Source organism: Brienomyrus brachyistius, chromosome 4 (assembly GCF_023856365.1).
Source record: "Brienomyrus brachyistius isolate T26 chromosome 4, BBRACH_0.4, whole genome shotgun sequence".
NCBI lineage: Eukaryota > Metazoa > Chordata > Actinopteri > Osteoglossiformes > Mormyridae > Brienomyrus > Brienomyrus brachyistius.
In genome coordinates, this window is record NC_064536.1 from 35,142,420 (window position 1) to 35,166,088 (window position 23,669).

At 49.9% G+C, this 23,669-nt stretch overlaps 4 protein-coding genes across 5 annotated transcripts; 1 reads left to right on the plus strand and 3 right to left on the minus strand.

Annotated features, from left to right (window-relative positions):
• Nucleotides 1-2,615: 2,615 nt before the first annotated feature.
• On the minus strand, nt 2,616-4,834 carry gtf3ab (general transcription factor IIIA, b). Its single transcript, XM_049010535.1, has 9 exons — nt 4,446-4,834; nt 4,031-4,131; nt 3,854-3,950; nt 3,667-3,755; nt 3,514-3,587; nt 3,358-3,441; nt 3,046-3,275; nt 2,908-2,958; nt 2,616-2,829 (listed from the first exon to the last, which is right to left on the minus strand). Exons 1-9 carry the CDS (start codon nt 4,635-4,637, stop codon nt 2,677-2,679), a joined length of 1,071 nt encoding a protein of 356 aa, XP_048866492.1. The 5' UTR covers nt 4,638-4,834; the 3' UTR covers nt 2,616-2,676.
• Nucleotides 4,835-7,637: 2,803 nt separating this feature from the next.
• Nucleotides 7,638-9,760, minus strand: rpl21 (ribosomal protein L21). Its single transcript, XM_049010544.1, has 6 exons — nt 9,633-9,760; nt 8,821-8,900; nt 8,669-8,730; nt 8,373-8,485; nt 7,860-8,010; nt 7,638-7,755 (listed from the first exon to the last, which is right to left on the minus strand). The coding sequence occupies exons 2-6, from the start codon at nt 8,885-8,887 to the stop codon at nt 7,666-7,668; spliced, it is 483 nt and encodes a 160-aa protein (XP_048866501.1). The 5' UTR covers nt 8,888-8,900; nt 9,633-9,760; the 3' UTR covers nt 7,638-7,665.
• A 6-nt stretch (nt 9,761-9,766) lies between these two features.
• gpr12 (G protein-coupled receptor 12) lies at nt 9,767-16,490 on the plus strand. Of its 2 annotated transcripts, XM_049010537.1 has the most exons (3): nt 9,767-11,664; nt 12,834-13,602; nt 15,795-16,490. In XM_049010537.1, exons 2-3 carry the CDS (start codon nt 12,846-12,848, stop codon nt 15,869-15,871), a joined length of 834 nt encoding a protein of 277 aa, XP_048866494.1. In that variant the 5' UTR covers nt 9,767-11,664; nt 12,834-12,845; the 3' UTR covers nt 15,872-16,490. The 2 variants fall into 2 exon arrangements, with proteins under 2 accessions (XP_048866494.1, XP_048866493.1); XM_049010536.1 differs by having other exon boundaries at nt 12,834-16,490.
• On the minus strand, nt 16,484-23,109 carry wasf3b (WASP family member 3b). The gene is made up of 9 exons (XM_049010534.1): nt 22,967-23,109; nt 20,122-20,283; nt 19,866-20,000; nt 19,634-19,787; nt 19,438-19,555; nt 19,140-19,321; nt 18,433-18,660; nt 17,998-18,302; nt 16,484-17,921 (listed from the first exon to the last, which is right to left on the minus strand). The coding sequence occupies exons 2-9, from the start codon at nt 20,252-20,254 to the stop codon at nt 17,761-17,763; spliced, it is 1,416 nt and encodes a 471-aa protein (XP_048866491.1). The 5' UTR covers nt 20,255-20,283; nt 22,967-23,109; the 3' UTR covers nt 16,484-17,760.
• Between the last annotated feature and the right edge of the window lie 560 nt (nt 23,110-23,669).

Here is a 23,669-nt window from a genome sequence, read left to right on the forward strand (position 1 = left end):
TCACAAGGAGGGAGAGACAGGAAGACAGAAAGAAAGACTGTACCGGTCATTGTATCAAAAAAGATTTTAATTTACCAACAAGAATAAGAGAATTTAGAAGGCCTGTAAAAATTATCTGGCTGTTGTAGACTACTTGATATTGTGCAAAATTACCTGCATATTTTATTGTGCAAAATTACCTGCTCTATGAGCTGGGTACTTTACTTGGGGCATCTCAAATGTATAATGGCAAGAAAAATTCTAAAACTTAAATCCATATCCAGCAACCCTGGTTTTCTGTACCTTGGAGATGCATTGTGAAGGGTTTGGTCAATATCTGCCTGGTGACCAAACCTAGGTCTGCACAATTAATCAGGGGAAAAAACCCTCTCGATGCACACCTAAATGCAATCTCATTTCTAAATTTCAACGGTTCGTCTGCAGTATATTACATCAGTTGGATCAAAACAAGTTCTCGTATTTTTCCCCAGAGAGCCTCAAGGGTCCCAAATTTCTGAATTCTCTTTAAAGGGTGCTTTCCCACCGCATCAGAGGCCTTAATTTTGGTATGGTTGTTACCCTAATTGGTTACCCTAACTCAGTGGTTCTCAAACTCGGTCCTCGGGCCCCACTGCCCTGCTTGTTTTCCAGCTATCCCTGCTCTACACAGTGCTGATTACCTGGATCAGGTGTGTTCAGTCAATCAGAAGCTGAAAGACAGCTGGGACTTGTGCGTAGGGCAGGGATAGCTGGAAAACAAGCACGGCAGTGGGTCCCGAGGACCGACATTGAGAATCACTGCCTTTCTGTTGTCAGAAGTTGATATAAGGGTCCTGTATCTATCGTTTTTGGCACAGTCATGTTTTGTTGTGTTTCTTTTTGCAGCTTAATGAGTGCAGTAAACGTTTAGATTTAAGGAAAAATCGGTACAGAGAATCGTAATCTCAATTATAAGCAGAAGAATCGCGATTCACTGTTTTTTTTTCCCCAGAATCGTGCAGCACTAGTGGGCACCTATCAGCCTCCAAATAAACGCTAGTCCCTCACCAGCCCGCCGGTCCCATGGTCTGGGCTCGTACTCTGCCTCTCCCAGCCTCTTGCAGAAGCTCCTCCACAGCTTGTCTGGAGAGAGACGATCACCAAATAAAAACCACGAAACTCCCGTGTGCCTGCACCGATGCATACATCTATGTGATCAGACACACTATGCTGCGTGTGCGAAAGACAAAACTACGCAGACCACTGGCCATTTAAAATCGCAGGCTGCGATTCCCCACACAAAGTGCAATTAAATCACTCCTGACGACGCTTGTTTATTTACAGTCAGGCTACTCTGCAATGCGGTAAGCGACAATTGCGAACTCCTGCTCTGGATCTGCCCGCTTCCTCTTACCGCCAGCCGGCTTACCGAACCTTCGCTGGCCGGGGATTCATGGCAGCCCCCACGTCATCTCACCACCATTTACTAAACAAATGCATTAAAGTAGCTACTAACCTTTCTAGGTCACGTTCGTCTGCCATCTCCTTATTTTTCCGTTTCTATTTTTATCTTTTCACAGTAAATACTACAGCGGCTACCCAAATCTTCAAGCCATAGGATCCCTCAGGAGTGTCGTTCGTGAGCCGCCTGTGTATTTACTTATACGTAGTTATGTACTTGATGTCTTAATGCAAGACATTTAACATTCAAACTTGCACAGCAGTGGAAAAATGTCGATCTCTAGATAAATTGCTGTTTTCGCTAGGGTGCATGCACAAGATATACGGCGTTTTTAATCAGGCAGCGTGAAAGGCGCCACCGAGCGAGTCCTTTTGTGGGCAAAGCCTGCGAGGAACGACATCTCTCAGAAGCCGTGCTGATCGTAGACGTCCAACATCTAGGTTCAGGTCTTGATTTAATTTCACGGAAAATACTCTACTGCGCTTGTTATTTACTATACATAGCCATAATACTTTTGTACTGTTTAAAAAAGATATATATCATATGGAATTCACCTGTACGTTGAAATTGTTTTCCCCCATAAAACCGTTTATCTTAATAGCAGATTATGATATTTCTGGTGACGAGGCATTTCTTTTATATAGTAAACCCGGCCATCATATACAACCTAATGTCATCTGTAAGGAGTGCAAAACGCAGCAAAGTTTTTTTGTCTTAGAGAATGGCTGTCAAATTCCAGTCATGGAGGGCCTGAACCCTGCTTAGCTCTTTCCCTGTTCCACCATAAATGATTCATCTCATGAGTTGTGTGGTAATGAGAACAAGGCAGTGTAAGGAATTGAATCAGGTGTTAAATGAGGGGAAATCCAAAATGTGTAAGGTTCCAGCCCTCCAGGACTGGAGTTTGACACCCCTGCCTTAGAACAGTGTTTCCCAAGCAAGTCCTCTGGGAACTGTCCACATTTTTGCTCCCTCCCAGCTCCTAACGAATCAAGAACACCAAATACCCGGTACAGGAGCACTGGGAGCTGTGTGGAAGCTATATTGTGGACTGTCTGATGCTCCCCAAGGACTGGGTTGGGAAACACTGCCTTAGAGTGCATTTCAGGGTAGTACTGTCACACATTAAGCCATAGAGAGGTATCTCCTAACCCCAGCCCAGCACAGCCAAAAAGGACACAACCATCAATGCAGCAGTGACTTTTATTTTACATGTGCTTTACATGGAAGAAAAAAAAAAAACCACCACCCCCAAATCACTCAGGGAGTGTGGGGCTGGGTTTATCTGCCTTATCCAGGCTGGTGTCCTTCAGCAGCATAGCCAGCTTGTTGGACTCCGATTGACTGCCCTGCTTGGGCTGGTAGCCACTGAGACAGGAAGCCAGCGAACGCCGTGGGCGGGGCTGCTTCTGTAGAGAAGTGGAAGGGTTTTACACCAGACCAGCCACCAGGCAGGCAGCCTGCCTTACCTATGATGGGAAACTTACCTGCAGCTTCTTCTCTGGGTCATGGACAACACCATGTCTCACCAAGCTTTGCTGGGGGAGGTAAAGAGCGCTGTATTATAGGCCAGCAATAGCTACACAGAGACATCCCAGCTGAGGGAGCATTCCCCTCCTCCCCACCTTCATCACAAAGGTCTTTGTGCAGCCAGGGTGGGTGCAGACAAATGGCCGCGCCTCCTCATGAAAGGACAGGATGTGGCTTTGCAGGTTGAACATTGTTGTGTATGTGCGCTCACAGCCCTCCCGGGGGCAGCGGAACACCTCACGCTCTTTCTGGTGAACATGCTGGTGCTGCCGCAAGACCCAGGAGTCTTTGAAGACCTTGCTGCAGCTGGGGCACTGATACTGAGCTGGAAAAGGAGGGAGGAGCAGCAGGTGGGCACAGGTGGCACTCAGCACCCCAACCTCCCCACACAGCCTACCAGCCCATACCTCGATGTGTCTCCTTTCTGTGTTTCTGATACTTGCTCCAGTTTTCTCCCTGGAAGTCACAGCCATCCTCAGTACAGGGATAGCCTAGGAGAGGAAAGGCGGTCACACCGGGTAGAGCAGCCTTCCTGTTGGGCAGACTCAGCAGCACATCCTCACCTGCATGCACCTTCTCATGCCGTCTGAGTCTGCTGGGGACAGTGAAGCGTCTTCCGCACCCCTCAAAGTTGCACCTATGAGAGGAGGAAGTGTGTGTGAGGAACCACCATGCAAGAACCAGATCCCACTGGAAGCTGGAGAAGACCATCTTACTGGAACGGGGGCACGTTTGTGTGTGTGTACTCATGGCTCTTCAACTGCATATTCTTCTTAAAGGCTTGTCTACAGCCATCATAGCCACACTAAGAAGACAAAAGATGGTGAGGAACCCAATCAAACAGGAAAACCTGCCCAATTCAGTTCTGCTCAGCTTAACAAGACCTCTGTCAGGGAGACTTACCACATAGGGCTTCTCTATGCTCTGATGCCTGCGGCTCACATGCTTCCGCATATTGGAGTTGGTGGTGAAGGCTTTGGAGCAGCCTTCCTCAGAGCACCTGTGTGAGATAGAGATGAGAGCAGGTAGGAGGGCAGATGAAGCAGAGGAGGAGCAGCAGCAGCAGCAGGGGGGCCTCACCTGAAGGGCCGCTCCCCGCTGTGGCTCAGCATGTGTCTACTCAAGTGGCTCTTCGTGCAGAAGCTCTTATCACAGCCGTCAGTCTCGCACACAAACGGCTTCTGCCAGACGGAGGTGGGATAAAAGTAGCCGATGAAAACATACGCGAAAGACGACTGAAGCTCCCAAAGTATAACTGCGTTACCCGGCAAGAGACACTGGAAGACGATAATTTTTACGCCGGAGACTTCATGTATATGTAGATGCGGCACGTTGCGTTTCTTGTGTAATTATTGATGTAGTCAGCTCTGCATGCTATACATTTATACTTGGCACCCATATTCATATTGCAGACTATGTGCCAGCTTAACCCCTATGAATTCCGCGCACTGCGGGGCCACCAGGGGCTTCTCAGCATTCCAGCGGTCGGACTCACCACGCCAGTGTGTTTGCACAGATGCGCCTCCAGTTTCCATGACTTGTTGTACGACGCTCCGCAGTCTGGGAACGAGCAAATATACTTTTTTCCAGGCTCCTGTAATTTTTCACCCATCGCCAAAACCGAAAATGGGACAACAAATGACCGCTCTCCGATACACGCCGCCGAGACTTCCATGTTTCCCACCATGTGACACTGCTATATTCCGGCTGGTTGATACTACCTCCCCGCGGCTGCATAGAGCAGAGAAAACAGCACAAATATGAAGACACAGGATTCCTGGCCAACGTCAACATAATCTGTCAACATAATTAGTGAATGCAGTTTCATTTGTGAACTGAATTACAGCGCTCCGTATTAACACACTATCTATAGTTTTGGATCGTCTCCCCCTGCGACCGAATATTGGAAGCGCTCAGATTTGCGCACGCGTCGCTTTACACAAGGGCAGCAGCAACAGAGCCGGCATCGCTTGAGTGCAACAAGTACAGTATATTAAGGAAAGGAACGTTCTGGAGGCATTACGGAGGGTGAAGTATCTTATAGTTACTTTGTGGAATTTGGGGGTGGCCTCGTGGAAGGTGCTAGGTGGTGTACTTAAATACTTGTAGGGGAATTTAGTTCTCTATCCTGTCCATCTTCTGACGCATAATCCAGTCCAATAGGTAGCGATAATCCACCTCGGCGCAATTTGTTAGCCGCCAATTCCAGTGCGAGAAGTAGTAGTTATGGTTGCTTGATAATGACACGTTTTATGCTCGCCAAATAAAACGCCATCACACGGCAAATTTCAAAGAATCTAGGTTGCAGACGTGACTAGGGAGAGGGACCCCTGACACACAACTTTGCCCCGTATACAGTTACGTGTCACACCGCACACATTTAATAAGATGTGACACATATTTGTTTGATACATAAATAATAAAAACAAAGTACAGCTATTTTAAGAGCAGTGAAATGGCACCAAGGCTGTGTCTAAGTTAACAATTAATATTACATAGCAGATGACTATTAAGAGCAACATTGGAATTTGAGACAGATCAGCTGTAGTGAGAGTAGATGACCTAGTAGGAGCTGCACTGCAGAAGCAATAAAACATTCAAAGCCTTGTGGGGTCAGACATGAGACCAGTCAGCCATGCTCTTTCAGGGCTGACCTCCATGCATTTTCCTGGGAGGTGCAGCGACGGCTCGCCCAGGGATCAGCCGGTTTGCCCCCACAAACACCTCATCCCAATGCTAAGGTCAGAAACGGAGCAGGAAGTGAGGTTTTGGGTGAGCAGATAAGGCCCGACGGTGGCCTGTGAGTTCTTTAATCAGCCCCATTTGACACCCAGAGATTTGGCCCATCAGTCAGCGACCACCTCCATGGCCGTATTGACTGTCGCGATTACACATTAACCTTTTAGCCAGAGTGCACCCAGGCCCAGGGTAAACACAGCACGGCCGCTGACCTGGAAACAACAGTCAGCCTTGTCTCTGCACCCACAGGCTCTCACCTGTCACGTAGATCAGTAACTCCTCTGAGCCGCCAAGTGCCTCCAGGACGTCACAGGGAAGAACAGGGAAGGACTCCAGCTGTCTGTCCGCAAGCAGCCGCGAATCTCTAAATTATCGATGGGATTCGCAGGCGGCACCGAGTGCCACAGACACCATCGTTAAAGTTTATGATGCTCCTGGGCTGTGATTAAGACTGTAATTAAAACTTCTCATTGAACCGTGGAGTGTTCAAATAGAACTTTGAATAGATTTACAGCATATCGCATTAACTGCATATGGCACATCTGCAAATCTGTATTATATTCGCAGGTCTATCTTAAAATCTCTCTTTTATCATACCTTTGTAACTGTACTCTTCCTTGTTCCTTCTAGTTGCAGTCAAAAGAGCAGGATACATTTCACTGCATGTTGTACCTGTATAACTATGTATGTGACAATTAAAAGAATCTTGAATCTTAAAAGTATCTTGAAACCAGCCAGGCTTTGGACAGCAGCTGCTGAAGGGTCCGCTTGTGGAGGCCTGTACCCAGGATCAAGCTTCATGATTGCATTTAAATCATACTGTCCCAGATCAGAATAACAAAACACCCCCAGTCTCCTGTGGCCTTGCATTTAAAGAGCAAAATGGAGCAGTCTGCCTCCCGTGAGAAATAGTGCTCCATACTTCCAACGAAAGTCTTATGAGGAAAGGTTAGCTGAGCTGAATTGGTTTAGTCTCGAGCAAAGGAGACTAAGGGGGGACATGATCCAGGTATATAAAATTCTAACAGGTCTGGATGCTGTTCAGCCAAATGGCTACTTCAATATTAGTTTAAATACTAGCCCTCGTGGCCATAGGTGGAAATTAGCGGGAGAACATTTAAAAATGAATTTAAGGAAGCACTTCTTTACACAGCATGTAGTTAGAGTATGGAATAGTCTTCCTGTTAGTGTAGTGCAAGCTAAAATCCTGGGTTCCTTTAAATCAGAGCTAGATAAGATTAACAACTCTAAGCTATTAGTTAAATTCTTCCCAAACAAGCTTGATGGGCCAAACAGCCTCTTGTTTGTAAATTTATGTTCTTATGCAAGTAAAGTTTGCACTGTAAACTGAAGTAAATGTTATGTGTAATGATTATTGTTCAAAGCTCAGACACTTAGACAAAGCTGGCCAGCGCACAGGTCTCTTATTCCATATCTTTTCAACCTATCCCAGCCCATCATACCGCCCTGCTGAGGGCTGCCTACATGTCAACCCCCACCCACAGCACGACAATATTGCACCCCTTGGGTATACGTCACTCATATTTTCGGTCTGTGTGGATCACTAGCACAGAAAACATGACTGCTGCCCTCAAGTGGCTGTTGCTTATAACTGCAGAAATATCTATGAATCTCCCCCCCCCCCCCAGACAAAAACTCTTTTCCAATTGGACTGAGATGCTGAGGTATCACCTGCCACACAGCTACACTCAGGTTCTCATCGACGAAGTAGTTTATGTGGTGGGTGTGGCAACGCACTGTAATCAGTGCATGCTCCTTACCCCCCACCCCCCATTACACACAACTAACCCCCCAGACTGCATATATGTAGGCTTACAGATCCTGACAGCAGCACATGGCCACAGGATCAAGGCTGTCTGCCTTCCCTGCACTTTGTTTTAGGCACCAATTACAAAGACAACAGAACCAGACAAGGCAGGCAGGCAAATGCACAGAATCTGCTTTATTGCTCACTTTCAGGCCATGAACTCGTAGGGAATTGGTTCCAGCAGCTGTGGTTGGTTTTTCTTGGTGCTGACAAAATGGGCAGGACGAGGTGCTGCCGGCTGCAAGAGAAAGACCAATCAGGATTTGTGTAGCCACAGACCTGCCAATCAAGGTGAAGGGCAATGCCTGTTGGCACGGTGGTGGGTGGGTGCACTGTGCTCACCTGGCGCTTGAGCTCCACCCAGGCACCGCCCTGCTTTGCCTCAGCTTTCTTCTTCTCATTTTCCTTGACGCGCTGCAGGAAGCTGTCTCTGCTCTTAGAGTGCTTGATGTGCTCGATGCGCACATTGATCCTCTTCGCCAGGATCTTACCCCTGTGGGGTGGGGTGGGGTGGGGTGGGGGGTGGGGTTGTTAGGATTAGGGTTTAACAAACACCCATACACGACACTGTGCCCTCTGACAGGGAGGCTGGACTCAGAGTTCGTCTGCCAGCTTGCTGGATGGAGGACAGATGCTGTTCCCGCCTGAATGGCCAGCGAGGGCATAGACAACCCCCGCAGCAAAGTGAAGGCGGGCTCTCCACACACACAGGCACACACGCTCTATACCCGGGCTGTCAAAAGCCCTGTGTAGCTTAGTTCTTTCCCTGTTCCACCACAAATGATGGTAAACTAAAAACTGCGCAGGGTTCTGGCCCTCCAGGACTGGAGTTTGACACCCCTGCTGTATACTTACTTGACTTGCTTGTTGACAATGATGCCAACAGCATGCTGGGTGACATTGTACACACGACCAGTTTTGCCGTGGTAACACTTGTGTGGCATTCCCTTCTGTATGGTCCCAGTACCCTGTGAGACAGAGGCAGCACATCAGTGGATCTGTAGACAGCATGGTGGCACCAAGGGGGGCAGCTCAGAGTTCAAGCTGCTTTCAGTGCCGGTGAAGTCTCTTCATTCCACTGTTATGGAGATCGTTGGAGATGGTCATCATGAAGCAGCGTAATCTTTTATATGCCCAGAACAGGTACTAACCTTGATGTCGACAATGTCCCCCTTCTTGAAAATGCGCATGTAAGTGGACAGTGGGACAGGGCCTAGGAAAGAAACACGGGAGGGCCAGTAAATCACAGAGTACATCACACAACAGGAGAAAGACAGGACCACCCATGCTGCCCCACACTCACCATGCTTCCTGAAGGGCCGTGAGAACATGTACCTTGTACCCCTCCTCTTGCCCCTGGTGTTCGTCATGGTGTTCGTTCAACTGCAAGGATTATTTTTAAAGGTCATCATCAGGAGAGGAGCAATTAATCTGCAGATCACCACTCAAAGCACACCGCCACCATAAACCAAATTACCCAAAGGTACATTCACTTCTTTACATCAACATTGACCTTATCAAAAGCCTATGGAAAATTGATAGTATGTCAGTTGTAGTCAGATGTATTGACTTTGCAAATATCAAAGTGACCCAAACAATGCATGTTAAATCCGTCGAGACATTCTCGCTCGTTCTTAATATTGAGACGAAGTCTCGTTTCCCGATACAGGATGAAGGTACCAGCCAGAGCCCGGCAACTTTCTAGGCTTTATTTCTCCTCAGACTGCCGGATACCAGCTATGTCGGCACGTCATTCGCCAATAACACATGTATAACCCTGAGCACTCAGTACGGGAACCAGAGAGCCTTGATAAATAGTTGAGGTAATTAAATAGCATATGCCAATTTAACAAGGCCACTCCCTTGGAGTAGCAAAAAGAGCTCACCGAATAAGACTCCAGACCCGAAACATCGGATTTGGCCCTAGCAATACGGCCCACATGGCCGACATGCCACAGTCAAATCCCGTCTACGAGCCAACCACGACCCGCTAAGACCGCGTCTATCAAACACCCTAAAGCTAATGAAAATGTTTTTATTAATTATACGTAAAGCCAAGCGAATTCAAAACATATTTAATAGCTTATATAGAAAAATGCAGTGAGCTCATCTTACCTACGGTCTACCACAAGATGGCCGGTGCAACGAAAAGAAAGATAAAAGGACCCCGACTCCTCCTTCAACTGGAAGAGTTAGGTGTACTGTCAGCCGCCTGACAAAAAAACAAGGACCCTGGACTCCAACCTTCAACTACGAGAGTTAGGTGTACTGTCAGGCGCCTAACCAAAATTAGTATAGACGTTCGATGCTTACAACAGAATACATCAAGAGAAGGAAGGTTTGGTCTTATATCGCCTGATTGCCGTATTAAAAAATGGCCTCGTTCTTCTGTCTGCCATTCACATTTCATTAAACAGACAGTAAATGTGTTAAGTAGAATTACGAAAAACATGCCTTGATCCAGAATGTGTTGCATTCGGCCCCGGTGACGTGTCGTTTATGACTACACGTACACATGTTCCCAAGGAGAAAATTATTTGCATTTCAGCAATGGAACAAAAATTGCACAGCTACAAACACAAATGGCAGGACCTCAAGACAAAGAACAAAGACGATACAATATCGTGCACGGATGAATACATAAATGGTGAAACATAAAAGTAACGGGGTGTATGTTGCAATGTTGTTAAACCCAGTGCGTTCCTCGTATATAGCCGTGTGTCAGAAACTGTGTGTCATTGCCCCGTATACAGCTGTGTGCCAGTGACCGTGTGTCAGTGCCCCGTGTACAGCTGTTTGTCAGTGACTGTGTATCAGTACACCGTATAGAGCTGTGTGTCAGAGACCATGTGTCAGTGCCCCGTATACAGCTGGGTGTCAGTGATCGTGTGTCATTGCCCCGTATACAGCTGTGTGTCAGTGACCGTGTGTCAGTACCCCATATACAGCTGTGTGTCAGTGACCGTTTGTCAGTGCCCCGTATACAGCTGTTTGTCAGTGACCGTGTGTCAGTGCCCAGTATAGAGCTATGTGTCAGAGACCATGTGTCAGTGCCCCGTATACAGCTGTTTGTCAGTGACCGTGTGTCAGTGCCCAGTATAGAGCTATGTGTCAGAGACCATGTGTCAGTGCCCCGTATACAGCTGTGTGTCAGTGACCGTGTGTCATTGCCCCGTATAGAACTGTGTGTCAGAGACCTTGTGTCAGTGCCCTGTATACAGTTGTGTGTCAGTGACTGTGTGTCATTGCCCTGTATTCAGCTGTATATCAGAGACTGTGTGTCAGTGCCCCGTATAGAGATGTGTGTCAGTGACCGTGTGTCATTGCCCCGTATACAGCTGTATGCCAGTGACCGTGTGTCAGTGCCCCGTGTACAGCTGTTTGTCAGTGACCGTGTATCAGTACACCGTATAGAGCTGTGTGTCAGAGACCATGTGTCAGTGCCCCATATACAGCTGGGTGTCAGTGACCGTGTGTCATTGCCCCGTATACAGCTGTGTGTCAGTGACCGTGTGTCAGTACCCCATATACAGCTGTGTGTCAGTGACCGTGTGTCAGTACCCCATATACAGCTGGGTGTCAGTGACCGTGTGTCATTGCCCCGTATACAGCTGTGTGTCAGTGACCGTGTGTCAGTACCCCATATACAGCTGTGTGTCAGTGACCGTGTGTCATTGCCCCGTATACAGTTACGTGTCACACCGCACACATTTAATAAGATGTGACACATATTTCATGACAAAGATACACCAGCAGCTACAAAAACACACAGACACACATACAGGCATTAATTCTCCACAGGGACCTAGTGACCGGTTTATTTCGACCTCAAGATCACCCTTCCCTTCCCATCAGTGTGCTGGGCAGGACCCGGGCTTGTTTCGCATACTGCGGGGGGCTTCAGTCTTTCAGTCTGCGGTGTCTCGGTCACCCCCACCCTCCGCAGCTCGCACAGTCGCAGTCGGTGGAGCTGCTCACGTATCGGACACATATCGTGTCCTGCTTTCTGCGCACAAAGGACTCCCTCCTGCCGGTCGCAGCCTTCTCTACGGCTCTGCGCTCCCACCTGAACCGCCGCCCTGCCTGATGGAAGAAGTACCAGCTCCAGCGGTCATTTAGAGCCGGCGCCTCGCCGCTGACAGCCAAGGTACGTCGCAGTATGAATGACAGACAGTCGGGGATCTTTATGCAAACCCCTGGCGGCGAAGTTCATATTATATGTGCCGCTGAAATGGACGTACGAAGCCGCATCGCCGCCGAAATGGCCGGTTTGTTCTGCATGATGTGCAACATCCAGTGCGGAGATGCAGGGGAGGAGGATGCTGCGGGAAAGTTGCCGTAAAAAACGCCCCAGAGCCTCTTTGTCTATGGCAGGATCGGAAAGTGTATTTGTTAAGTAATATTTGATATAATCGTTATTTCTGGTTTTTGTGTCTGGCTGATAATTATATTATAATTATATATTTTCACTGAATACGCTTTCCTGCGATCTTCATTGTAGAGAAATTTCATCAGAGGCTTCGTGTTTAAAGGAAATATCGTAGATCCGAACATGGATCATTATGCACTTTTTATCATGTCATTTAGAGCAAGTTGAATGAATATAGGGCTCATGTAAGCGTGTGTGAGTGTCATTGTGTGCATTTATATGTAACGTGTGTGTACTGGTGCGAATGCTTGTGTTCATGTGATTGGGTTGCCGGTAGCAAACATACATATTAACTGTGTATTTGTTGAGTGTGTCATTAATCAGCCGTAAAAATTGCCTCTTCCAGACAGAGGGTGTGTATACTGCGTGTGATTCCTGATCAGCTGTTGTATCTGCTCATATAGGCTTGCTGAAGGCGTGTAGCGGTTATCGAGTCGCCGGCTATAGGAAGCGTGTGCGTTGTGTGTGAATTTACCGCCCCCACTAGTCGAGTCCGTATGTCATGTTCACCACGCAGAAAATATAGGCGGAAAGTGTGTAACCACACATGAACGTCACATTTAGTGCACGATTGAGTGGATATGGGCCAATAGCAAGACAACCACGTTGAGCTTTTGTGACGAATTTAGTTGTAGTCTGTCTTGCCTAGAATAATTTAGCAACTATTAAGGGTCTGTTTTAAAGGTGCCGTGCTATCCCTTGATCTGTAGAGGTCATTGTCATCTCCATCGCAGTTCCATTCTTATATCCAATCCTTCCTGATTAGTCCATCCATCCATCCATCCATCCATCCATCCATTCATCCATTCATCCATCCATCCAATCTGCTGAGCATCTCCCTGATCCTAGCTCCTGATAAGTAATGGCACACCGCCTGCTTTTTGCAGACGGGGGGCACTATGAGCGAGTCGGTGCCAGTCACCCCGAGCTGGATGGCCCCTGACCCCACCTGGGCCGGCGAGGGGACGGCGGCCGGGAACGTCACTGTTGCGACGGCGCCCACAACAACACCCACGATGCGAAGCGTAGCTGTACCGGTGAACCCCTGGGACGTGGTGCTGTGCATCTCAGGCACACTGATTGCCTGTGAGAATGCCGTGGTGGTGTTAGTGATCTGGCAGAACCCAGGTTTGCGAGCGCCCATGTTCTTGCTGATTGGGAGCCTGGCACTGGCTGACCTGCTCGCCGGCCTGGGCCTGGTGCTGCACTTTGTTTTTGCCTACCTGCTGCGTTCAGACCCGGCACAACTGCTCACCGTAGGGCTGGTGGTAGCCTCCTTCTCGGCCTCCATCTTCAGTCTACTGGCCATCACCATCGACCGCTACCTGTCGCTCTACTACGCGCTTACCTACAACTCAGAACGCACGGTGACCTTCACACACGTCATGCTGCTGCTGCTCTGGGCTGTGTCGCTGGGCCTGGGCCTGCTGCCTGTCACCGGCGTCAACTGCCTGGCGGAGGAAGCCACCTGCAGTGTGGTACGACCACTCACCAAGAACAACGTGGCTGTGCTCAGCGTCTCCTTCCTGCTGCTCTTCGGCCTCATGCTGCAGCTGTACGTGCAGATCTGCAAGATCGTCATGCACCACGCCCACCAGATCGCGCTGCAGCACCACCTGCTGGCTGCCACGCCACACTACGTCACCACACGCAAGGGTGTGTCCACATTGGCGCTAATTTTGGGCACCTTTGCTGCCTGTTGGATGCCCTTCACTGTCTATGCGCTGGTGGCCGACTACACATACCCCCCGCTGTATACCTATGCCACGCTGGTGCCCGCCACCTACAACTCTGTCATCAATCCGCTCATCTATGCCTTTCGTAACCAGGAGATCCAAAAGGCCGTGTGGCTGGCATGCTGCGGCTGTGTGCCGCCCAGCGTGCAACGGGCACGCACCCCCAGTGATGTGTGACACCATGGAGGCTGTGGGGGGTGGGGGGGTGTCGATATTGTGTACATAATCGCAGGTTTAGGCTGTTACACTGAGGGGGTCAGTATCATGTACATACTTGCAGGTTTAGGCTTCTGCATCATTTGCTTTTGTGAGGCTTTGACTGTTTATGAATGTCTGTGGCAGAGCAGGCGGGAGTTCTTGTACCCAGAATGTTGATGGGTGGGGTGTGTGAATCCCTATACCCAGAATGCCGAGGGGTGGGGTGTGGAAATCCTTATATCCAGAATGCCGAGGGGTGGGGTGTGGAAATCCTTATATCCAGAATGCCGAGGGGTGGTGTGCAGGGGACCCTATACCCAGAATCCCAAAGGACAGGGGGTGAGAATCCCTGTACTCAAACTGGGGCAGCGAGCAGGTATCACCATACCCAGAATGGCCAGGGGCAGTAGGTCAGAGTCTCTGTACTCAGAATGCTGAGGGCAGATGCAGTTGATGGCTGAGATGATGCAGACATCCATTCCCAAGCTGCTGCTGCACTCTAAATGTGCACAGAAAGCAAAGGACTTGAGAAAAGCCCAAAATAAGCTGGTGAGCTGAAACTCCCCCGCCCTCTCAGTGCCACACTCTGCCCGTCCCCGACTGCCCCGCCCTCTCAGTGCCACACTCTGCCCGTCCCCGACTGCCCCGCCCTCTCAGTGCCACACTCTGCCCGTCCCCGACTGCCCCGCCCTCTCAGTGCCACACTCTGCCCGTCCCCGACTGCCCCGCCCTCTCAGTGCCACACTCTGCCCGTCCCCGACTGCCCCGCCCTCTCAGTGCCACACTCTGCCTCTGCCCTAACCCTAACCCTAACCGTTGACGTCGCCAGCTAACTAATTCAATCGCATTTATGCTTTTATTCCTTTAAGGATGTTTATTTCTGAGGGTCTTTAACCATGCAGTATTTTTGTATTCCTCTCTGGATCAGTATTCCGGAGTCTCTGACTTTGGCACAATGTGGGCATGGTCACGGCGCTGAGGGGCTGCGGCTGCATCCCACTCATTCATATTCAGACAGAGGCTTTACTTCCATGGCCTGTTTGATCTAACAGGTTAGGCTTGGGGACGGCAGCTCTGATGGCACAATGCCGGTTTCTTCCGGAAGCATCCGTTCAGCATGGAGGTTCAGTACAATGGCAGGCAGACAGTTGGGGGGCAGCGGGAGGATCACATGGAAATTAACAGATGGGTTTGGCCTAGACTGATTCTCTGCTTCCGTGATAATAATCATGAAAACCAACTAAACAGCAATAAATGCCTAATGTTTGCATTTACGGCTTGGATTGGGGTTAAACCGTGTATTAAAGGTCAGGGTTTTAGTTATGGTTAAGCTCACACTAAGCTGTGTATTTACCATCAGCCCTGGACACAGCTATTCTGAAGATCCACCCATCCCATGTTTCCATGGCAACTGTCAGACAGCCAGCAATAACGGGTCTGACCACCATATTGTAGAGATTACAGCAATATCCTATGAGCAATAAGAAGCAGGAGGTGAGGGCGGCCAGGCTTGAGCAGAAGAGCACACAGCCAGTACCTCACTGCTCAACAGCGAGGCCCCCTGCTGGCTCATCCCCCAAAGACAACCCAGATCACTCTCTCTGCGCTGTCACATCCAGCCCAGCAGGGGGCGCTCCAAGCTGGCCAGGTGAACCACGCTGCTTCCTTGGCCCTTGACCTTGTGATTTTTCTGTAAGTTCACTACCGTTTCCATGGGAACATAGAGCCGTCTTCCTGTCCTGCCTTCTCCTGCCCCCTGCCCCAGCGTGGGCTTGCTTTTTTGGATAGACGTGGTCGCTGTTTTTGGATACAGATGTGACTCTACTGCAGCACAACTCTGCCTGTGACCTAAACCTTTCCAGAAGAGTCTCTATATTTTGTAATATTAATGATAATAGTTTCTATTTTTCGCAGCCTCCATTCGCCTGCAGCTGGCCTCCATTCGGCTCTCAGTGTGTTTGACCATGCACCAGCTTGTGATCGTCTGCTAGCCTCTCTGCACTCAGGCTTCCTGTGGACAGGAAGTGCCCCCCTGGAGATCCTGTCACATGACCATGACCTGCTAAGAGTGAGGGATCACCAACCACCCTGACTTTGTGCCTCCGCTGAGGTCCCAGTGGGATGTGGGGAGAACTCCCCCTCTGAAGGCAGGAGCCATTGGCTGTTGCATGTACAGCTTCACGCTACTGAAACATGACTGCCTCCTTCTGCACTGAGCTCATTAATGGCCTCCCAGTACTGGCTGGAGTGTAGGGGCCCATCCAATTGGCACTGGGGCCCTGGCTCAGGAGGCGCTGGGCACAGGGGCTGCTGGGATGTATGTCGACTGAGCCATGGACTAACACAGCAGCTGCATCGTATGTAGATGTTTGCGTAGTGAACTGTGAGATGCACTTTATTTCCCAGGAAGAACTGGCACCGCCAACCACATATCTGCAAAATAGATGAAACCCGATAATCGACAGGCACTAATTAACCAAGATGTTGTACAATATTGTGCTAAACAGTGGTGTATATTTTTTTCAAGGTGTTTATTGTACTTTTATTGCTTTGTTAGTCGACTTAAAGGATCTTGTTAATTTTGTATTAAACTGTGCTGTGCATTACAAACAGTTACTGATTTATTTATTCCGTTCATATTCACAGAGCAAGAGCAGCGTTAATCATGCCTGGGATTCACCAGAGAAAACCACAGATCCCCCAGGTCTCGCTAAGTGATAACAGATAGCTATTTGCTAACTCCGGGCACCACTAAGTAAAAACAGGGCGTTTATCAAGCGAAGAACACAAAGAACGTGCTTGTGTTCTTGGCAAAAGCATTCTTGCTAACTTGCCTCCCAAGAACAAACTTGGGACACAATGAATCATGGGATTTTTCTCATTTGCAAGGATGCAGTCAATGTATCCACGGTATTTCGAGCTGGATAAGGACATTCAGGGATTTTTACCGTCCTCCATACTTTTGTTCTTGAGTATTAGGGTGCAATTAATTGTGGGATTAGCCTGGTCCGGTGAGGATACAACCGATGTGTCCTTGACATTCGGGGCGGGGCAAGACTGACATCCGTGGATTTTTTCCATCTTCTTCTCTTCTTAGTATTGGACCTGGTCCTCAGCAATGGAAGATGATGTGAAATGGGTGCGCAAGAACACAAGAATGGTCAAGTACACATATCGATAAACACCCAGATATGTTACCCTTAGCCATCGCTAAGTGAAAGCAGGAAGCCATGTGCTAAACCCAGGTACCACTGAGTGATAACAGAAAGCCATGTACTAATCACACGAATCACTAAGTGAAAAGGGTGTTTATCAAAACCAAGAACTCAAAGAATGTACTTGCTAATTTGCTTCTCAAGAACGAACTTGGGAATGAATCATGGGATTGTTCTTGGTGGCAGAGATGCAACCAATACATCCTTGATTTTTTTATTTTTTTTTGGGGGGGGGGGGGGGGGGGCAAAAAGAACATCCTGGGATTTTTACGGTCCTCCGTACTTCTGTCATTGAGTATTGCCACTGTATTTTGGTAATGGAAAATGCCATTAAAAATGTATGCGACAACACAAGAGCGGCGGTAAAGTATGCATGTTGATAAATGCAGATAGCTTGTGCTAACCCCAGGCATCACTTAGCTTTTAGCACTAGGTTCTCTCCCACCCCCACGTGGGCTGAAGTTGCCCCCACAGAAGGCTACAGAGGGCGACGGGGAGTCTGCCCAGGGCTAGGGTCCTTCCTACCCATGGCTGAGTACCCTGGAGATTGTGCTGTGCTCCGTTCAGATCTCTGATACAACAGATTTGTTCACGCCTGATGCATCATGGACACTGTGGGCTATGGCCCTGCGACCCTAGTGGACAGCTTCCCCTGCCCCAGCCCATCAATCGGACCAGTCGGCACCGTCGCCGGGCTCAGAATCATCATCGGAATCGCTGTACTCCACGGCGATGCGGCGCGACAAGATGGTGGCCACGTCATTGCCGGCGGGATTACGGCGTGCCTGCTGTTCCTGCTCTTCCTGCACCTTCTTCAGCTGGATGCCTGCAGGGGCCACACCAGGCATGTCACACTCTGACCTCACACATGAACATGCGCAGCCGGGCGGACACACACTCACCCATGCGTATCGCGGCCAGCAGGTCGCTGCGTGCATCACCCATTGGCTGAGTCTCGCTGGGTAGAGGAGGGCCAGGGGGTGGGGTTGGGGGCCCTGGTGGGGATGGGGCCGCCATTGGTACCACAGCGGCAGGAGGAGGGGCCAAATAGCTGGCAGCCGCCACCATTGGTCTGCTGATGGAAGGGGGCAGAGGAAGTCCCCCAGGGGGTGTAGCAAAAGCGGTCTGTGCTGATGGTATGAGAGGGGCGGGGGGCAGCCGCGGGAGGGGTGCCCCATAGAAATTGAGTATCTGGCCAGAAAACATCCTGGAGGGGGGATCATAGTGGGGGGAGGATAGACAGTCAGACAGAGAGAGAGACAGAAAGGGGAGAGTTACTCAAGGTGAATGCAGACAGATAGAGACACACAGGCAGACAGATACAGACAGTGGAGTACCTGTAGTCATCGGGGGGGAGGGGCATTGTGCCATCCACAGCCTCTGCTGGAGGAGGAGGAGGAGGGGGCTGATGTGGTCGCCCCAGCGTGCCCCCCCTTTGGCCCACGGTGGTGCAGTGGTAATCATGCTCTGTGATGGGGGTGTGGTTTGCCGGATGCATGTGACTGAGGCCCACGTGATTGGGTGTGGCTAGAAAGCTGTGATCTGAGTGGTCCGAGGCATAGGACCTACAGAGGTACGGGAACCGGGGCAAAGAAAGAGAGGGGGAGAGTCTCAAATGTGTGTGTATTGCCGCAGGCTTTTGAAAGACAGGAGTGACCACAGCTGAGGCTGCTGTTCCACCTATGCAAGAGAACATCCTCACCAGTTATTTTTCACACCAGTACCTCATTTCAGAACTGTGGGGCTGTTCTATTTGAGTTAAGGGCTTCCAATACACCATATGCTCCTGCATTCTCTGGAAGATGCTGTACCGGTTTACTCCTGCTCTGAATTTCCACTTGGGCACCCACCTGTCTTGCCCATGCATGCCCCCTCCGGCTTTTCAGTCAGTAACGGAGCACTGTGTCTGTATCTGCTTACTGTCACACAGAACAGCAAGCCGTCTGCCAGTCACGGCTCTCACGGAGCTGACCTTCACGCCGATCGATGGTCAGGGAGATGGCCTTGCTATTTATACAGACCGTCACAGTGTAGAATGTCAGACCTGCTGTCGGGGGACAGGGATGCCTCAGACTCCGCCCCCTGGTGGACAGTGCGGGAATGGCAGCTGTCTGGCCGCAGCTCCTTGTCGAACGCCATCATGTTCCACTCCTGGCGCCGGTTGCGAGCCTTGCGCACCTTTTTCACCTCCCGTGGCAGTGTGCTGTCCACCCCGCGCCTCTGCTCCTGCCAGTGGGAAGCAGCATATACTACAGTGTGTGATTGTTTGCTGGCCTGGACTCACAGGGCCCTGGGAGGGACCATAGACAGCAGAGGAGGAGGAGCAGGAGACTCTGGCCCACCTTCTGCCGTCGCTTCTCCTTCCTTTTGTCCTCTGTGTCCTGCAGCATCTTCTCCTTCCACAGGTCAAAAAAGTACGAGGGGTCAGTGTAGAATTTCAGGCTATCCCTGCAGTCGTCCCTGCAGACAGACACCACTGCTGTCACATGAGTAATAACTTGGGGGGGGGGGGGGGGGGACTGTGGTGGGGAGATGTACCTATAGGGGGAGAGGATGCTGAGGGGTGGGGGCTTGTCACTGAAGCTGTACATCTCAACCACAGGGATGGGAATGCTGCCCTTGGACACCACCTGCTGGTCCTGGATGGTAGAGCTTTTGAAGGCCTTCTTCATGTTGATGTCCTGGAGGGACACTGGGGAACAGAGACAGGGTTACACAGGAAGCGAGTTAACAGCGACAGGTTTGGAATGCCCTCTGAGCCCTAGCTCACCCTCCTCCACAGTAGAGTCCAGCTGAGTGACTTTGACGGCAAGCCGATCGATGCGCTCTTGGAGGGAGTTGGCCCGCAGGTAAAAACTATTGGCCTCATTGAAGAGCTCTCCAAAGATGTCCTCTGCATGTTTACCTAGAGGGGGCAGTGAGGAGCAGCTGAGAAGCCATAAACAGATAAAAGATTAAGAATAGCTGACAGTCTGCTGGCCAATGCGGAACTGTGATTGGCAGAAAGCACTGGGGGTGGAGCTTACTCAGGCTGCTGAGCTGCCGGATGATGGCTGATAGGCTGTTGTTGGTGACGCACTCGAGCTCGCTGCTGATGGCCTCGGGCAGGGCGCCCCGGCACAGGGAGCGGGGCTCCACACTCCTCTTTAGTAGGGGCATGGTCGCATCGAGCACAACACACGCACAGTCTGTTGGGAGATTATGCAGGCTTAGAGGTCACATGACCTACCCCCCACCTGCACCTAATGAGGCTTATCCCGGTAGGTTTAGGACATTTTATGCAAGAGCTCATGGAAAATATTATTAAAGTTCACTGCAGACAATATATAAAACGATAAATCAGAAATTAGTCTGTTTGTCCTTCAGACTGGATCATCCTTAGTATCTTAAAATCACATTCTGATGTCAGTGTCACACAGACAGACAGACCGTGTGTATGAAGCTTATAGAGCAGATCTCTTCAATGCATCAAAATTAGAAACACTGATCTTTCCAGACGTTTATCCCTGTTTTTTGTAACCATATCCTGTCGAATATATGACACAGCATACTCAGGTGTTTAGCACGCATAATGAGCTTGACACAATCTGTTTAAACACAAAAAACACAGTAGGATATGTTCTTGTATGATTGCTACAGAGACTGGAAGTGTGGCTGCATGAATGCTGCTGTCGTACCCAGCATCATAAGAAAGTATCGTAGAGTATATGGCTGGCTCAGGAACCGATCACAATTCAAATGTGACTACTGAATGTGCATCACGATTGCACCATTGCAAAGTCAAAATCTCAAGTCAAGCCATAGTAAGGTGGGAAGCATCATGGGAGCCTGAACACTACAGATCAGGAGAAGATACCTGCACAAACACACAGACACACACTGCTGCTTCCTGCACACACACCATTAAGACTCCTCCTATATCACTGTTCACCTCCAGCCCTTGTGCCTGGTTCTGCCCCGGTTGCTGCTATCTGCCTGATACATATGGCGTGAGTGATGCAGTTCTATAACAAAGGCTGGAGTACCAGTAACACAGGCCACCTCACTGTGACAATTCCCCACTTCCTGCTTCCCGTTCTTTTCAGTGTTCCAGCCTCTAGTTTCCTGTCTTTGCATGAGGAGGGAAAACAATGATAATCTGCAAGCCTGATGTTTCCAAAAGCCCTCACCACTGGGCGTAACCCCCCTTCCACCACCCAGCTGTTGCACATAAACCCCCCCCACACACACACACACAGTAAAGTATTGGTCATCCAGCCCCCACCAGCATGACCCAAGGCCCCTCCCACAATCCTTTGTGCCTAAAAGAATACCTCTCCAATCATGCTTTTCAACAAAAAACCCACAATACAGACAGCAAATGCCCCAGTCCCACCCCCCACCTCTTCAATCACAACCAGATGACCAGTGGACTCGGAGAGGCAGATTAGCACAGCTCTGGCTGTCTGCGGAGACTGGGGTGGGCAGCGCAGGAGGACTCCGGATCAGTCACTCCATGTAATCACACTAGTCAAGCCTAATGAACCGCATTCAACCCAAAACTGAGAATGACAGATGTATGTGAGGCCTGTCAGGGAGGAGGCCGTGCTTGTGGGCAGGGAGCTCATCAAAGACAGATGGGGGGCAGCTGTGCCCCCCCCCCCAGCCTCAGAGGGCCGGCCTGTCAGGAATCCCCAAAAGGGGGACCCCTTTGAAAGATCTCCCAGGACAAAAGATCCCTGTTCTCACGGCAACAGGGGCACTCTCCCATTCCTTACCCCGCCCCTGCCCCCCAGCTAGGCACCAAATGGGGGGCGCAAACACACAGGTTTGTAACTGAATCTTTGTGGGGACTTTTCATTTGTATCTATGGGGAAAACTCTAATTCCAGCATGACGACCATAACCCCTACCCAGCCAATTTTTAATTTTTGACTGCATTCACTGATCTTTGTGGTCACCTGAAAAATGGTCACCACAAGGTAAAAATATTTGGTCCCCACAATGTAATATAAACTTAATCCACACACAGACGCTCGAACACACATGCACAAACACAAACACTAAAATCTCTGTCTCAAAATCTCTTATGAACGGTCAGAGCGAGCTTTAAAGCACAGACATACACAGGGTCCCATGCCGTCCTGTCTGCCCCCCCCCCGACGGCTTCCTGTCTCACCGGGGGCTCTATGGAAACAGTCCCCCCCCCCCCACCAACATCACCTCAGTGAGGAATGCCGTCTTCCTTCCTGCCCCCCCCCCCCCCAAACTCCAGAAGGGGGATTTTCATGGAGGACATAATCGGGGGTGTCCGCAGCCTGGACGGATACACGGTCTCACAAACAGACATGGCCCTACAAAGCAAAAGTGCCCCAAGAACCAAACATAGTGCCGAAGCAGAAATGGCTGGATCAGACCTGGTACCATAACAGGGTGGCTCGGATGCCTGGGCCAGAACGTGTACCGATGCGGGCTGCCCCGTTTCGGAGTAGGACAGCCAATGGTTGGACGGCCCAGCATCACTGTTCACACGCGTTCACACGGATTTACACGGATACACCCACAAGAACCGGACGGCTGTTAATAACTGCGAGCAATAAGTTTTATTATGCAACGCTGCTGCAGATGTAACCTGTAAACTGTGCTGGGGGCTCAAATGACAGAGGATAAGACGGACAAAGCTTAAGGGATAAAAGGGGATATACGAAAAAAGTGGGAGATACGGCTGAAGAGGGTTTAACACGGAGGCGCCGGACGCATCATTACACTTCGAGAAACAGCGATGGGACCGAGCGAGCACTATATACCGGCACCAAATTAGTTAGTGTGCATCTGGCACGGCTGAAAATAACGGTTTTAGAGCAGCGAGGCAATAAGGCAGTAAGGTGCTTACCTGCAGTCTGTTTGGGGATGATACCGAGCCGCCCGCCTCGCCGCTTCGGGCGTCCAGTCCGGCGCTGGGCGGGACTCCGACCGTGACTCCGCCCCACCCGGCCAATCAGTGGCCGCGGGAAGGGAGCTATTCACACGACAGCCAATGACGGCCCGAAGTAACGCTGAGCGACAGCAAAATTTACTCCGCTCAGTAAATCGGGATATGCGTCTGAATCCTCATGTTTGCATGCGAAAGTGCGGCAATAGTATATGGGATTGTTAATGCAGGGGAGCCACCATACTGAGACTGCCTGTGACATCTTAGTACATAGATCCATCATCGTGTCTCATAATGTCTAACCTCAGCCAGCTCCTATGGTTCACAGTGACTCCCCTGTCTGAGCAGCAAGCAGCCTGAAGGCTCCCAGAGGAAGGGGAACAGGATGCAGCATCGCCCCCACCCGCAAACATACACAGAGTGCCTGTATTTCTATCATCCTTGGGACTAATCATTCGTTAGGGCATAACCCTAATCCTAAGTATGTCAATCCTAAACCTTACCCAGCCCCATCCTTAACCACAAATAACCAAACAAAAAGACTTTTGACTATTTTAGTGTTTTGATTGCATTCACCGATTTTTATAAAACTGAGTTTTGCCTTAGGAGAATCAGAAAAATGTCCTGTTTATACTACATTGTGGGGACCCAGGGTGCCCAAATG

Bases quoted from the DNA above. Each gene is read 5' to 3' on its own strand.
- gtf3ab (XM_049010535.1), bottom strand. From the start codon at position 4,637: ATGGTGGGAAACATGGAAGTCTCGGCGGCGTGTATCGGAGAGCGGTCA. The intron at 4,132-4,445 runs GTGAGTCCGACC...TCCGTCTGGCAG, and splicing joins TGTGCAAACACACTGGCGTG to AAGCCGTTTGTGTGCGAGAC. The intron at 2,830-2,907 runs GTAAGTTTCCCA...ACTTCTCTACAG, and splicing joins ACCCAGAGAAGAAGCTGCAG to AAGCAGCCCCGCCCACGGCG.
- rpl21 (XM_049010544.1), bottom strand. From the start codon at position 8,887: ATGACGAACACCAGGGGCAAGAGGAGGGGTACAAGGTACATGTTCTCA. The intron at 8,731-8,820 runs GTGAGTGTGGGG...TTTCTTTCCTAG, and splicing joins ACGGCCCTTCAGGAAGCATG to GCCCTGTCCCACTGTCCACT. The intron at 7,756-7,859 runs GTGAGCACAGTG...TTTCTCTTGCAG, and splicing joins GGGTGGAGCTCAAGCGCCAG to CCGGCAGCACCTCGTCCTGC.
- gpr12 (XM_049010536.1), top strand. From the start codon at position 12,846: ATGAGCGAGTCGGTGCCAGTCACCCCGAGCTGGATGGCCCCTGACCCC.
- wasf3b (XM_049010534.1), bottom strand. From the start codon at position 20,254: ATGCCCCTACTAAAGAGGAGTGTGGAGCCCCGCTCCCTGTGCCGGGGC. The intron at 19,322-19,437 runs GTGGGCCAGAGT...TCCCACTGGCAG, and splicing joins AGGAGAAGCGACGGCAGAAG to GAGCAGAGGCGCGGGGTGGA. The intron at 17,922-17,997 runs GTGAGTGTGTGT...TGGCCCCTGCAG, and splicing joins GCTGGCCGCGATACGCATGG to GCATCCAGCTGAAGAAGGTG.